The sequence below is a fragment of the Mustela lutreola genome, chromosome 2 (assembly GCF_030435805.1).
Source record: "Mustela lutreola isolate mMusLut2 chromosome 2, mMusLut2.pri, whole genome shotgun sequence".
In the NCBI taxonomy this organism is placed as follows: domain Eukaryota; kingdom Metazoa; phylum Chordata; class Mammalia; order Carnivora; family Mustelidae; genus Mustela; species Mustela lutreola.
The window spans coordinates 72,790,627-72,803,946 of NC_081291.1; the positions used below are offsets into that span (position 1 = coordinate 72,790,627).

General features: G+C 37.8%; 1 protein-coding gene across 1 annotated transcript in view; it reads left to right on the forward strand.

Moving 5' to 3' along the window:
* TOPAZ1 (testis and ovary specific TOPAZ 1) overlaps nucleotides 1-13,320 on the forward strand; it is a 133,462-nt gene that overhangs the window by 40,116 nt on the left and 80,026 nt on the right. Inside the window, 3 exon segments of the mRNA XM_059162283.1 lie at nucleotides 1,443-1,528; nucleotides 2,246-2,371; nucleotides 11,498-11,561. Coding sequence (XP_059018266.1) covers nucleotides 1,443-1,528; nucleotides 2,246-2,371; nucleotides 11,498-11,561 — 276 coding nt within the window.

A 13,320-nucleotide genomic window follows, 5' to 3' on the forward strand; every position in this document is an offset into this window, starting at 1 on the left:
ACTACAGCAGCATGCCCAGATGATTGTGTGTTTTATCTTAAAAAGCCTTAACAGTTTTTATAATGAAAATTACAGCAAAGCTATGCAGCAGAAACTTAAGCTTGTACCAAATTCATCTCAATGCTGCCAAGTGAAAAATGAAATTATTCAAAATAAACATGTTTATTTTTTAATCTTTAGAGAAAAACACTTCTAAATGTCTTAATTCTCATTTTAATTCTCATTTAACCAATGTTAAGGGAGAGAATGCCTGGTGCATTAGTAGCTCAGGCAGCCATAACAAAATACCACAGACCGGGTGGCCTAAATGACAGAAATTTATTTCACACAGTTATGGAGGCTAGAAGTCTGTGATCAGGTTTCTGGCAGGATTCCGTTTCTGGCTCTCTTCCTGACTTGCAGATGGCTGCCTTCTTGCTAAGTCCTCACATGGCCTTCCCTTGATGCATACATGTGGAGTGAGAGAGCAACACTCTGATGTCTCTTCTTATGAAGACACTAATTCCATCAGAGTAGTGTCTCACTCTTTCTTTTTTTTAAAATATTTTATTTATTTATTTGACAGAGACACAGCAAGAGAGGGGACAGAAGCAGGTGGAGAGGGAGAAGCAGACTTCCTGCCAAGCAGGAGACCCAACGGGGGATTCTATCTCAGGACCCGGGTATCATGACCAGAGCCAAAGGCTTAGAGAGAGAGCCACCCAGAAGCCTCTCATTGTCTCAATTTTATGATCCCATGTGTCCTTAATTAGCTCTATAAAAGACCCTATCTTCAAGATTTTATTTATTTATTTATTTATTTATTTATTTATTCATTTGACAGAGAGAGAGAGAGTGAGAGTGTGCACGCACAAGCAGACAGAGCTCCAGGCAGGGGGGAGAGGGAGAAGCAGGCTCCCCGCTGAGCTGGGAGCCTGATTCGGGCCTAGATCCCAGGACCCTGGGATCATGACCTGAGCCAAAAGCTTGACTGACTGAGCCACCCAGGTGCCCCGAAAAAGCCCTATCTTCGAATAAATTCACCTTGGGGGTTAGGACTTGAACATATGAATCTGTGAGGGTTACATAGTTCATTTTGTAATACCTGGGTTTGTCGGTTTTCTTTCCTTAGAAATTTTAATTGTGTATCATATATGTCTGTTTAATACAGAGACTGTCATGTGAATACAGTGTTCAGTGCTGCTGTATAAGGCTTTTAAGAAAGTATCTTCTACTTAAAATGAGTTTAAAATTTTACATCTAGGCCTAGAAATACCTAAGGAGCAGCTAAGATGTAATCATTTTTTATTTCACAGGCACACTGTAGCATCATAGTCTGTGAACTGAGATGACTAGTCCAAAGTGAAACTTTAAAGCAGAGAGTAGTGGTAATCTGTTTCATTGTTATGAAGGGAACAAGTTATAACATGTTGGTGTGTGATGTCATTCTTAATCATTTCTAGATTTCAGATTTCCAGGAAAATATTCTCTCCTAAAACTGCAAAATCCTGAAACTTGTGAAATATTTAAGAGGGAAAAAAATTTAGGGGTAAGTCCTCAATATTAAAAAATAATCCTATAAAGCACATATTTTGGTTATATTGTGCTATCATTTTTTAAGCACTTCTGGCCATTTACAGATTTTGAATGGCAGTTGGTGGTAAGAAGCAGAAAATGAGTAGTGATTCATCAGATATTCACAAATAGTATAAGACACTGAAAGCAGAAGGCCGAGTGGGTAGGGTGGAGAGGGGATATTCAAAACAGAAAATGTATGATGAATAGTACCCTGTAATGGAAGAAAAAGCTAGTGATTAAATTAAAGCAGTTTATAAGAAAAGTTTGTTGTAAATATTTGATTCTAACATTTCTCTTTCTGTTAATCAGAAAAGCTACAGAGAACTTAGGTTATAAATAACTGCATCTGAAATATGCATATTATAATAACTTTTTATAAAAGCATAAGGGGCACATATATGAGAAAGGGGAGGGAATGTATAAACTTTTAAAAACATTGTAAAGTAAAGCAATAGTAACTTTGGGATATTTTACATTGAAGGAAATTGCAAAAATTCAGACAAATCATTCTACATTTTTTTTTTCATTATTTTTGAAAATATAAATTGGTTGAAAGTTTTTTTTATCAGGTCAGCAAACAATTTGATTGATACTGTTTTGGGTATATAATATTTCTGATTCCTTTAAATACTTTCTAACTTGATTATGGTATTTTACAATTACATAAAGGATTTATCTAATTTTCTAGGTGTTCCAGAAGCCCTTAGGGTTGATGCTACCCCATAGATACTGCAAATTTCATTTTAATACGTTACGTGGCTGTGAACGATCACAATGCAAGTTTGCTCATGTGCCTGAGCAAGGGGATGAGAAGGTAAAATATGTAAAGTCTTTGAAGAAGAGATTGTTTTAATAATCATCTCAGTCATATTTTTTTTTATTTAATTTTTTTTCAGTGTTCCAAGATTCATTGTTTATGCACCACACCCAGCACTCCACACAATATGTGCCCTCCTTAACACCCACCACCAGACTCACCCAACCTCCCTACCCTCCTCCTCTCCAAATCCCTCAGTTTGTTTTCCAAAGTGGCTGCACCAACTTGCATTCCCACCAACAGTGTAAGAGGGTTCCCCTTTCTCCACATCCCCTCCAACACTTGTTATTTCCTGTCTTAATTTTGGCCATTCTAACTGGTATAAGGTGGTATCTCAATGTGGTTTTGATTTGAATCTCCCTGATGGCTAATGATGATGCACATTTTTTTCATGTGCCTGTTAGCCACTTGTATGTCTTCTTTGGAGAAGTGTCTGTTCATGTCTTCTGCCCATTTTTTGACATGATAGTCTGTTTTGTGTGGTTGAGTTTGAGGAATTTCTTTATAGATCTTGGATATCAGCCCTTTGTCTGTAGTGTCATTAGTGAATATCTTCTCCCATTCCGTGGGTTGCCTTTTTGTTTTGTTGACTGTTCCGTTTGCTTTGCAGAGGCTTTTGATCTTGAAGAAGTCCCAAAAGTTCATTTTTGCTTTTATTTCCTTTGTCTTTGGAGACATGTTTTGAAAGAAGTTGCCATGACCGATGTCGAAGAGGTTACTTACCACTTACGTTCTCCTCTAGGATTTTGATAGATTCCTGCCTCACGTGGAGGTCTTTTATCCATTTTGAGTTTATCTTTGTGTATGGTGGAAAAGAATGGTTGAGCTTCATTCTTCTATAGATAGCTGTCCAGTTTTACCAGCAGCATTTATTGAAGAGACTGTCTTTTTTATACTGTATATTTTTTCCTGCTCTGTCAGAGATTATTTGACCATAGAGTTGTGGGTCCATATCTGGTCTCTCTATTCTGTTCCACTGGTCTATGTGTCTGTTTTTGTGCCAGTACCATGCTGTCTTGGTGATCACAGCTTTGTAGTAAAGCTTGAAATCAGGGAACGTGATGCTCCCAGTTTTGTTTTTCTTTTTCAACATTTCCTTAGCAGTTCAGGGTCTCTTCTGGTTCCATACAAATTTTAGGATTGTTTGTTCCAGCTCTTTGAAAAATGCCGGTGGAGTTTGGATCAGGATGGCACTGAAAGTATAGATTGTTCTAGGCAATATAGACATTTTAAGAATGTTTATTCTTCTGATCCACGAACATGGAATGGTCTTCCATCTCTTTGTGTCTTCTTCAATTTCTTTCACAAGTGGTTCTGTAGTTCCTCGAGTACAGATCCTTTACTTCTTTAGTTAGGTTTATTCAGAGGTATCTTATGGTTCTTGGTGCTACAGTAAATGGAATCTACTTTCTAATTTCCTTTTCTGTATTTTCATTGCTAGTGTTTAAGAAAGCAGCTGATTTCTGTGCATTGATTTTTGTATCCTGCCACATTACTGAATTGCTGAATGAGTTCTCGTAGTTTGGGGCTGGAGTCTTTCGGGTTTTCCATATAAAGTATCATGTCATCTGTGAAGAGGGAGAGTTTGACTTCTTCTTTGCCAATTTGAATACCTTTTGTTTCTTTTTGTTTTCTGATTGCTTTGTGTTCCAATTGCTAGGACTTCTAGTATTATGTTGAACAAGAGTGGAGAGAGTGTTGTGTTCCTGATCTCAAAGGGAAGGTGTCAGCTTTTCCCCATTGAGAATGATATTCGCTGTGGGTTTTTCATAGATAGATTTTATGAAGTTGAGGAATGTTTCCTCTATCCCTATACTTTGAAGCATTTTAATCAGGAACAGATGCTGTATCTTGTCAAATGCTTTTTCTGCATCAATTGAGAGGACTATGTGGTTTTCTTCTCTCTTTTATTGATATGTTCTGTTACTTTGATTGATATTCAAATGTTGAACCACCCTTAAAACACAGGAATAAATCCCACCTGCACATGGTGGATAGTCTTTTTATTATAATTTTGGATCCTGTTAGCTAGGATCTTGTTGAGAATCTTGGCATCCATATTTATCAGGGATATTGATCTGAAATTCTCCTTTTTGATGGGGTCTTTGTCTGGTTTGGGGGTCAGGGTAATGCTGGCTTCATAGAAAGAGTCTGGAAGTTTTCCTTCTTTTTCAATTTTTTGAAACAGTTTCAGGAGAATAGGTATTATTTCTTCTTTGAATGTTTGGTAGAATTCTCCAGGTAATCCATCAGGTCCTGGGCCTTGTTTTTTGGGAGGTTTTTGATCACTGATTCAATCTTGTTATTCGATTTTGGTCTATTCAGGTTGTTAGTTTCTTCCTGATTCAGTTTTGGAAGTTTATAGGTTTCCAGGAATACATCCATTTCTTCTAGGTTGCTTAACTTATTGGCATGTAACTGTTTGTAATAATTTCTGATGATTGTTTCTAATTCCTTGGTTTTAGTCGTGATCTCTCCCCTTTCATTTATAATTTTATTAATTTGGGTCCTCTCTCTTTTCTTTTGGATTAGTTTGGCCAGTGGTTTATCAATTTTATTGATTCTTTTAAAAAGCCAGCTTCTGGTTTCATTGATGTGTTCTACTTGTCTCTAGTTTCTATCTCATTGATCTCTGCTCTAATCTTGATTGTTTCCCTTCTTGTGTGTGGGGTTGGCTTAATTTGTTGTTGATTCTCCAGTTCTTTAAGGTGTAGAGACAGCTGGTGTATTCTGGCTTTTTCAGTTTTTTGAGGGAGGCTTGGATGGCTACGTATTTCCCCCTTAGGACCGCCTTTGCTGTGTCCCATAGGTTTTGGACTGAAGTATCTTCATTCTCATTGGTTTCCATGAATTGTTTAAGTTCTTCCTTGAGTTCCTGGTTGATCCAAACATTCTTAAGTAGGGTGGTCTTTAGCTTCCAAGTGTTTGAATTCCTTCCAAACTTTTTCTTGTGATTAAGTTCCAGTTTCAAAGCATTGTGGCCTGAGAATATGCAGGGAATAATCTCTATTTTGGTATCAGTTGAGCCTGATTTGTGACCCAGTATGTGGTCTATTCTGGAGAACGTTCCCTGTGTGCTCAAGAAGAATGAGTATTCTGCTGTTTTAGGATGGAATGTTCTGTATGTATTTATGAGGTCCATCTGGTCCAATGTGTCATTAAAAGCTTTTTTTTTTTATTGATTTTCTGCTTGGATGATATGTCTATTACTGAGAGTAGTGTGTTAAGATCCCCTACTATTAATGTATTCATATCAATATGGCTGTTTATTTTGATTAACAGTTGGCTCATGTAGTTGTCTGCTCCCATGTTGGGTGCATAGATATTTAAAATTTTTAGATCTTCTTGGGGGATAGACCCTTTAAGAATGATGTAATGTACTTCTATATCTCTGCCTAAAGACTTTAGTTTAAGATCTAATTATCTGGGGTGCCTAGGTGGCTCAGTGGGTTAAGCCTCTGCCTTCTGCTCAGGTCCTGATTTCAGGGTTGTGGGCTCGAGCTCCACATTGGGCTCTCTGCTCAGTGGGGAGTCTGCTTCTCTCCTCTCTCTGCCTGCCTCTCTGCCTATTTGTGATCTCTCTCTCTCTTAAATAAATAAATAAAATCTTTATAAAAATATGTAATTTATCTGATATGAGAATTGGTACCCCAGATTTCTTTTGAAGCCCATTGGCATGAAAGATGGTTTTCCATCCCTTCACTTTCAGTCTAGTTGTATCTTTAGGTTCCAAATGCGTCTCTTGTAGACAGCATATGGATGGGGCCTATTGTTTTATCCAATCTGAAACCCTGTGCCATTTTATGGGAGCATTTAGGCCGTTCACATTGGGAGTAATTATTGAAAGATAAGTTTTTATTGACATCATGTTGCCTGTGAAGTCCTTGTTTCTATACATTGTCTCTAAATTTCTGTTCTATGTCACTCTTGGGTTCTTTCTTCTTTTATAGAACCCCCCTTAATATTTCTTATAGTGGCAGCTTGGTGGTCACATACTCTTTTAAACCTTGCAGGTCTTGGAAGCTCTTTATCTCTCCATCCATTTTGATTGTCAGCCTTGCTGGCTAAAGTATTCTTGGCTGCATGTTCTTCTCATTTAGTGCCCTGAATATATCTTGCCAGCCCTTTCTGGCTTGCCGGGTTTCTGTGGACAGGTCTGACGTTATTCTAGTGGACCTTCCTCTGTATGTAAGGAAACTCTTCCCCCTAGCTGACTCAGAAGCACTTGTCTAAAATTATGATTTGTCAGTTTCACAATTATGTGCCTTTAGGTCTTTCTAGATTCATTGATATTGGCATGTGTCCTTTCTGTCTCTAGGACAGGAACCCTTGTTCTGTTCCTCAGACTGGAAAAATTTTCATCCAGAATTTGTTCAACTATATCTTCTATTCTTCTGTCTTTTTCCACCCTCTCAGTGATTCTAGTGATTCTGATGTTGGAACGTTTCATGGCATCATTTATTTCCCTAATTCTGTTTTCATGTCTTCTAAGCTATTTGTTCCATGCCTCCTCCTGATCATTTTTCTCTATCATTTTGTCCTCTAGATCACTAATTCTTTCTTTTGCCTCTGTTACTCTAGCTGTTAGAGTATTGACATTAAATTGGATCTTCTTTTTTTTTTTTTTTTTTTTTTTTTTAAAGATTTTATTTATTTATTTGACAGAGAGAAATCACAAGTAGTTGGAGAGGCAGGCAGAGAGAGAGAGAGGGAAGCAGGCTCCCTGCTGCGCAGAGAGCCCGATGCGGGACTCGATCCCAGGACCCTGAGATCATGACCTGAGCCGAAGGCAGCGGCTTAACCCACTGAGCCACCCAGGCGCCCCTAAATTGGATCTTCTTGATAGCATTTTAACTTCTGCCCTGATGGCTCTCCCTGCCTTTAGAGATTCTGTGTTGTCACTAATGGCTTTCTCCATCCTATCTATTGCCTGGATAATTGTTACCCTGAATTCCCTTTTTGACATACTGTTTATTTCTATATCCAATAGTTCTGATCGAGAGGACATAGTCTCTGAATTTTTCCTCTGTTGGATGTTCCTCCTCCTAGTCATTTTGGTGAGATGTGGTTAAGGGGTTTTATAGCTGAATATATCAACCACGATCCAGGCATGGTGCACCCTGGAATGCTTCGGAGCAATTGGAGTGACCCCCAAATAGAAAGAAAAAAGAAAAAAGGGAAAAGAGAAAAATGAGAGAGAGAAAGAAAAGAAAAAAAGAGAAAACCCAGCCAGAATGAGGCCAAAAAGTAAGATTTATAAGGTATATAAACAAAAACAGACAAACAAAAAGACCGACAAAGTAAATGACAAGAAAGAAGGAAAAAAAAAAAAGAACCCAGTCAAAATGAACCCCAAGAATAAGGTTTATATAATACCAGAACAAAAACAAATACACAGAAAAACTGACAGAAGGAAAAGATGGGCAGGTGGTTATAAATCCTCACAGTGGGAGAGGAAGGTTATTATTATTATTTTTAATTAATTAATTTATTTTCAGAAAAACAGTATTCATTATTTTTTCACCACACCCAGTGCTCCATGCAATCCGTGCCCTCTATAATACCCACCACCTGGTACCCCAACCTCCCACCCCCCGCCACTTCAAACCCCTCAGATTGTTTTTCAGAGTCCATAGTCTCTCATGATTCACCTCCCCTTCCAATTTACCCCAACTCCATTCTCCTCTCTAACGCCCCTTGTCCTCCATGATATTTGTTATGCTCCACAAATAAGTGAAACCATATGATAATTGACTGTCTCTGCTTGACTTATTTCACTCAGCATACTCTCTTCCAGTCCCGTCCATGTTGCTACAGAAGTTGGGTATTCATCCTTTCTGATGGAGGCATAATACTCCATAGTGTATATGGACCACATGAGGAAGGTTATTTTTGTTCTTCCTGGGTTTGTCTTGTTATCTTTGTTAAAGGACTCAACTTTCCAGAGATAAAACTGGTTTATATATAGGGTAGTATTGAATAGGGAAAAAGGATGACCTTAAAGCTTATATCTATATGTATTTAAAAAACAAGAAAAAACACAGATGTATGTATTAAAAAAGTTAAAGTTAAAAGTTATTACGGAGTATGTTATATTGAACCTCTAGTTGTAATGGTAGGTAGGGTAAAGAGATTAAAAGAACAAGAATTGTGAAAATGAATTAAAAACAAACAAAAAAGCTGTATCTATGAAATATACAGGTTTTAGGGTAATACCAGGAGCTTAATATATTGTTTTCTCCTGATGTTGGGGCTTTACAGTTTTATGGGGACCCTGTGGTGGTTGTCCTCTTGTTCTTTTGGCTTGCCTTTTGGGGTAGGGACCTGCTGTGTTGTTTTCTTTCAGTCAGTCTTGCTTGGGTTGAATTGTCCTGCTGCCTATAAAGGGGCTGGGCTCTGGAAACCAGTTTTTCAGGCTTTTGTTCTCTGGAGGTTTTTGTTAGTTTATTTGTTTGTTTTTGGCTCTCTTTGTGGCTTTTTGTAGGTTTAGTGTTAAGGAAACTCCACTTAGACCTCTGCCTCAGAGGGAAGCCTCAGTCTGCTCCCCTCTGGATGGTCCAGAACACACAGACTCCCCCTCTGCAAATTCTGCAAGCTGAAGTGCAAGGTCCCACAGGCAGTGCTTGTCCCCAGCCACTGTTTCAGGGGTCGCTTGAAGTGCCTGTTTGTCTCTGCACCCCTGTGTGTGCCACTAAATCCGGGAGTGAATTTGGTCCAGGGAGCCTGCCTTTGCCAGGACTGCTGTCTGGGGACTGGGTCCATGCTGTCAGAGATCATGCTGAGTTCCTTTAGGTGCAAGCTGGGAGTGTCAGACCCTTGGCTGGTTCTAGAGACCACTGGCTAGCGTCCACATCAAGGTCTCTCAGGCACAAGTGGGGACTGTGTGGTCAGACCCTGGTCATGCAATGCACACAGAACGTAAAAGGCTGTAGTTCTAGAGAGCGCCCACCAGACTGCTTCACCAAGAGTGGGAATGCACCCTGCCGAGAGGTGGTGCAAGCAGCACACAGTTGGGTGGTGCTAGGACCAGGAACTGGGGGCTCTGCTGCACTCTCTCCTGCAAGGGTGGTTGCCAGCGGTGGCAGTCCTTGGTCCAAGGATTTAGGCCTATGCCCATGACTGCCAGATTCCACCAGTTACCCCTTAAGATCTTTTGCTCTTTTTAAGTGCTTTTAACCAGACTCCAAGTTAATGCTGGTCCCCAACCACAGGGCACTTTCATATTGGGGTGTCACTTTCCAATGTGTTGCTTCTGGTGGCTCCCTGCCTCTTCTGTTTATCCTCCGATATCCATCCAAGAGTTCCTACTCTGCTTTACCTGTCTATTAGTGTCTTTTGCCCCCATAGAGATCCAGCAGTGTATAATCCTACATCTCGGGCTGATTTCATGGGTGTTCAGAGTGTTCTGGTAGATACTTAGCTCACTTTAGGGGACTGGTTGAAACAGGTCTCCTACTTCTCTGCCATCATGCCCCTCCTCTCTCAGTCATATTTTTTTTTTTGTTTTTAAAGCTTTTTTTTTTTTTTAAGAATTTATTTATTTGACAGACAGAGATCACAAGTAGGCAGAGAGGCAGGCAGAAAGAGAGGAAGCAGCAGGCTCCCTGCTGAGCAGAGAGCCCAATGCAGGGCTCGATCCCAGGATCCTGGGATCATGACCTGAGCCGAAGGCAGAGGCTTTAACCCACTCAGATTTTCTTTGACTCCTAGTAGCGTAAATGAGCTTTGCCTGATTTTGTGCTTTATATAAATGAAGTCATTCTTTTCGCTCAATATTCATCTATGTTTTTTACTTAATTTTAAACATTTCTTTCTCATTGCTGTATAATATTGAATATTCTGTTGTGTGAGTATATCAAAATTTATTGATAAATATTACTTTTGATTCCTTTGGGTGGTTTCTAAATATGGTAATTACAATAGTGATGCTATCAGTGTTCTTCTGCATGTCTTTTGGTGAATATATATACACTTTCTGATGGGTTATACTTAAAACTGGAGTTGCTGGGTCATAGGATCTGCATATGTTCAAATTTAGTCTGCACTGCCAAATAGATTTCCGAAGCAGTCTGCCTATTTACACTCTCATCAGCAATGCCTGAGAGTTCTGGTTGCTTCATACATAGCCTTACCAGCTCTTGATATTTATCAGCCTTTTAATTTTAGCCATTCTGATGGGTGGGGCGTGATGCCTTCCTTAATGATGACTGATGAAGCTAAGCAGCTTTCAAAATCATTGTTGGATATTTGGATACCCTCTTTTGGGAAATACCTAAATATTTTTACCTATATACTATGGGATTGTCTTTTTCTTATTTATCTTAAGAATTCTTTATATATTCTAAGTTCTTTGTTGGGTATGTGTATAGCAGGTAACTTTTACTAGTGTATAAGTTCCCCTTTTAATTTCTTAATTTTTATGTAATTCTTATGTAGTTAATTTCTTAATTTTTATGTAATCCAATCTTGTCCATTTTTTATATTAACTTTTTGTATCCTGTTGAAGAAATCTTTGCCAAGATCTTGTGTTTTTTCTTTAAAAGACTTATTGTTTTACCTTTGTATTTAGAACACTAAGCCACTGGGTATTGATTTTTGTTTATGATGTGAAGAAAAAGGTAAAGATAAATATTTTTTTCCCGTGTGGATCCTTAAGTGACCCAACAACATTTACGAAAAAAAGACCACTCTTTCCCCCACTGTACTGCTGGGTCACCATGTCATATAAATTAACTGATTATATATGATTGGGTCTATTTGTAGGCTCTCTGTTCAATTTATTGGTAAGTGTATTTATCCTTAGACCAATAAATGGTTATTTTTTTAAATGATCTAAATAAGGTTTTTAAAATTTTGAACATTCAAGGATTTCCTCCCTTCTCTAGTTGCTTGCTAATCTTGTTTATTTCCTTGATTATTTCTTTGTCAAAGCATCTCTAAAATAAGGCTTCTGTTGTGAATTCAATATGCATTTCAAATCTGTGAGTTAACCTAATTTCAACTTTTTATGCCATTGCTTTAAGTTCACTTAAAAAATATAGAATAAACAGAAAGATAGGATGGAAATTTGTGTCTTTTTAAATGAAATATAAAAAGGTAATGTTTTGTTTTTATTACTTGTAGGTTTGTATGGATATGTTTAAGAAATATATAAGTATCAACGAACTGTGTTTGCTACAACGTGCAGGTATGAGACAATGGAATGATTACTATAAATTCATGAATGTGAGTGTTTCAGACAATGTGCTGTTGTGTCTTACAGTTTGAAAGGAAATTTAATACTTATAAGTATGAAAACTGAATGCCTTAGAATGGCTCTGATGGTCTTAGAAGGATTAAAAATAAGTGGGGCATTTTGGTCACTAAAAAATTAGAATCCACTTTACAGTATACACTTTACAGTTCTCTTACATACTAATATTTGCATAATGTAGAAATTTTATGTAAAGGTGTTAAGACAGAAAAAGTAATATTGTTAATTGGCTTAAAATCTTTCTGATAGGATGTTTCAGATACTGGATCTTCCCTACTTCTTTATCCTTCAGTTTTAACACTTAACCCTTAGAGGCAAATGTACCATCCATACTGGGTTCTTGCAATTCCCTAAACAGGCCAGACTCTGTTATAATATCAGAGCCACTGTTTCTGCTATCTGGGATGCCTTTCTTCCATCCTCCTACCCCATAGCAAAGACTTATTTATCTCTCAAGTCTTAGTCATAGGAAATAGCAGATTGTTGTTCACTACTTCTGATCACAGAGGTGCAAAGAGATGGGCAGCTAAAACTCAAAGCTAGCAGAAGGAAGGAAATGATAAAAATTAGAGCAGAGATAAATGGAATAGAGAGTGAAAAACAGTGAGAAAATGAAACTAAAAACTGGTTCTTAAAAAAGGCCCAACAAGATGACAAATGTTTAGCTAAATAGACTAAGAAAAAAGGAATATTCACATTACTTAAATAAAAAATGAAAGTCAGACATTAACACAATTCTATAGAAATAACAACAATTATAAGAGAATACTATGAATACAATGGAATAATTGTACACAAAAGCAAATGAAATGGATGAATTCCTAAAAACATAAAACCTGCCAAGACTAAATGATGAATAGAAATTCTGAATAGAACTGTAACTAGTAAGGAGATTAAATCAGTAATCCAAAGTCTCTGACAAAAGCCCTGCACCCAATGGCTTCATTTGTCAGTTCTGTCAAACATTTAAAAAAAGAATACCAGATATTCTCAATCTTTCCCAAAAAGTTGAAGAGGAAGGAACACTTGATTACTTATTCTATGAGGTTGAGTTAGTCACTGCTTTGATACCAAAGCCAGGCATAAACACTGCAAGAAAAGAAAACTACAGATCAGTATCCCTTAAGAACATTGATACAGAAATCCTCAACAAAATACTAACAAACCAAAGTCAGCAGCACATTGAGAGGATTATGAACAACAGGTGGTAAGGATGCAGAAAAAGGGGAACCCTCTTGAACGGTTGGTAGAAATCCAAACTGGTGCAGCCGCTCTGGAGAACATTCTGGATGTTCCTCAAAAAGTTAAAAATAGAACTACCCTATGACCTAGCCATTGTACTACTAGGTATTTATCCAAAAGATACAAAAATATAGATTTTAAGGGGTTCATGCACCTTGATGTTTATAGCAACATTATCAACAATAGCCAAACTCTGGAGAGAGCCCAAATGTCCATTGACTGATGAATGGATTAAAAAAAGATGTGGTGTATATATATACAATGGAATATTATTCAGCCATCAAAAAGAATGAAATCTTGCCATTTGCAGTGATGTGCATGGAGCTAGAGTGTATTATGGTAAGTGAAATAAGTCGGCCAGAGAAAGACAAATACCATATGATCTCATTCATATGTGGAATTTAAGAAAGAGAACAGGTGAACATATGAGAAGGGGGGGAAAGAGAAAAAA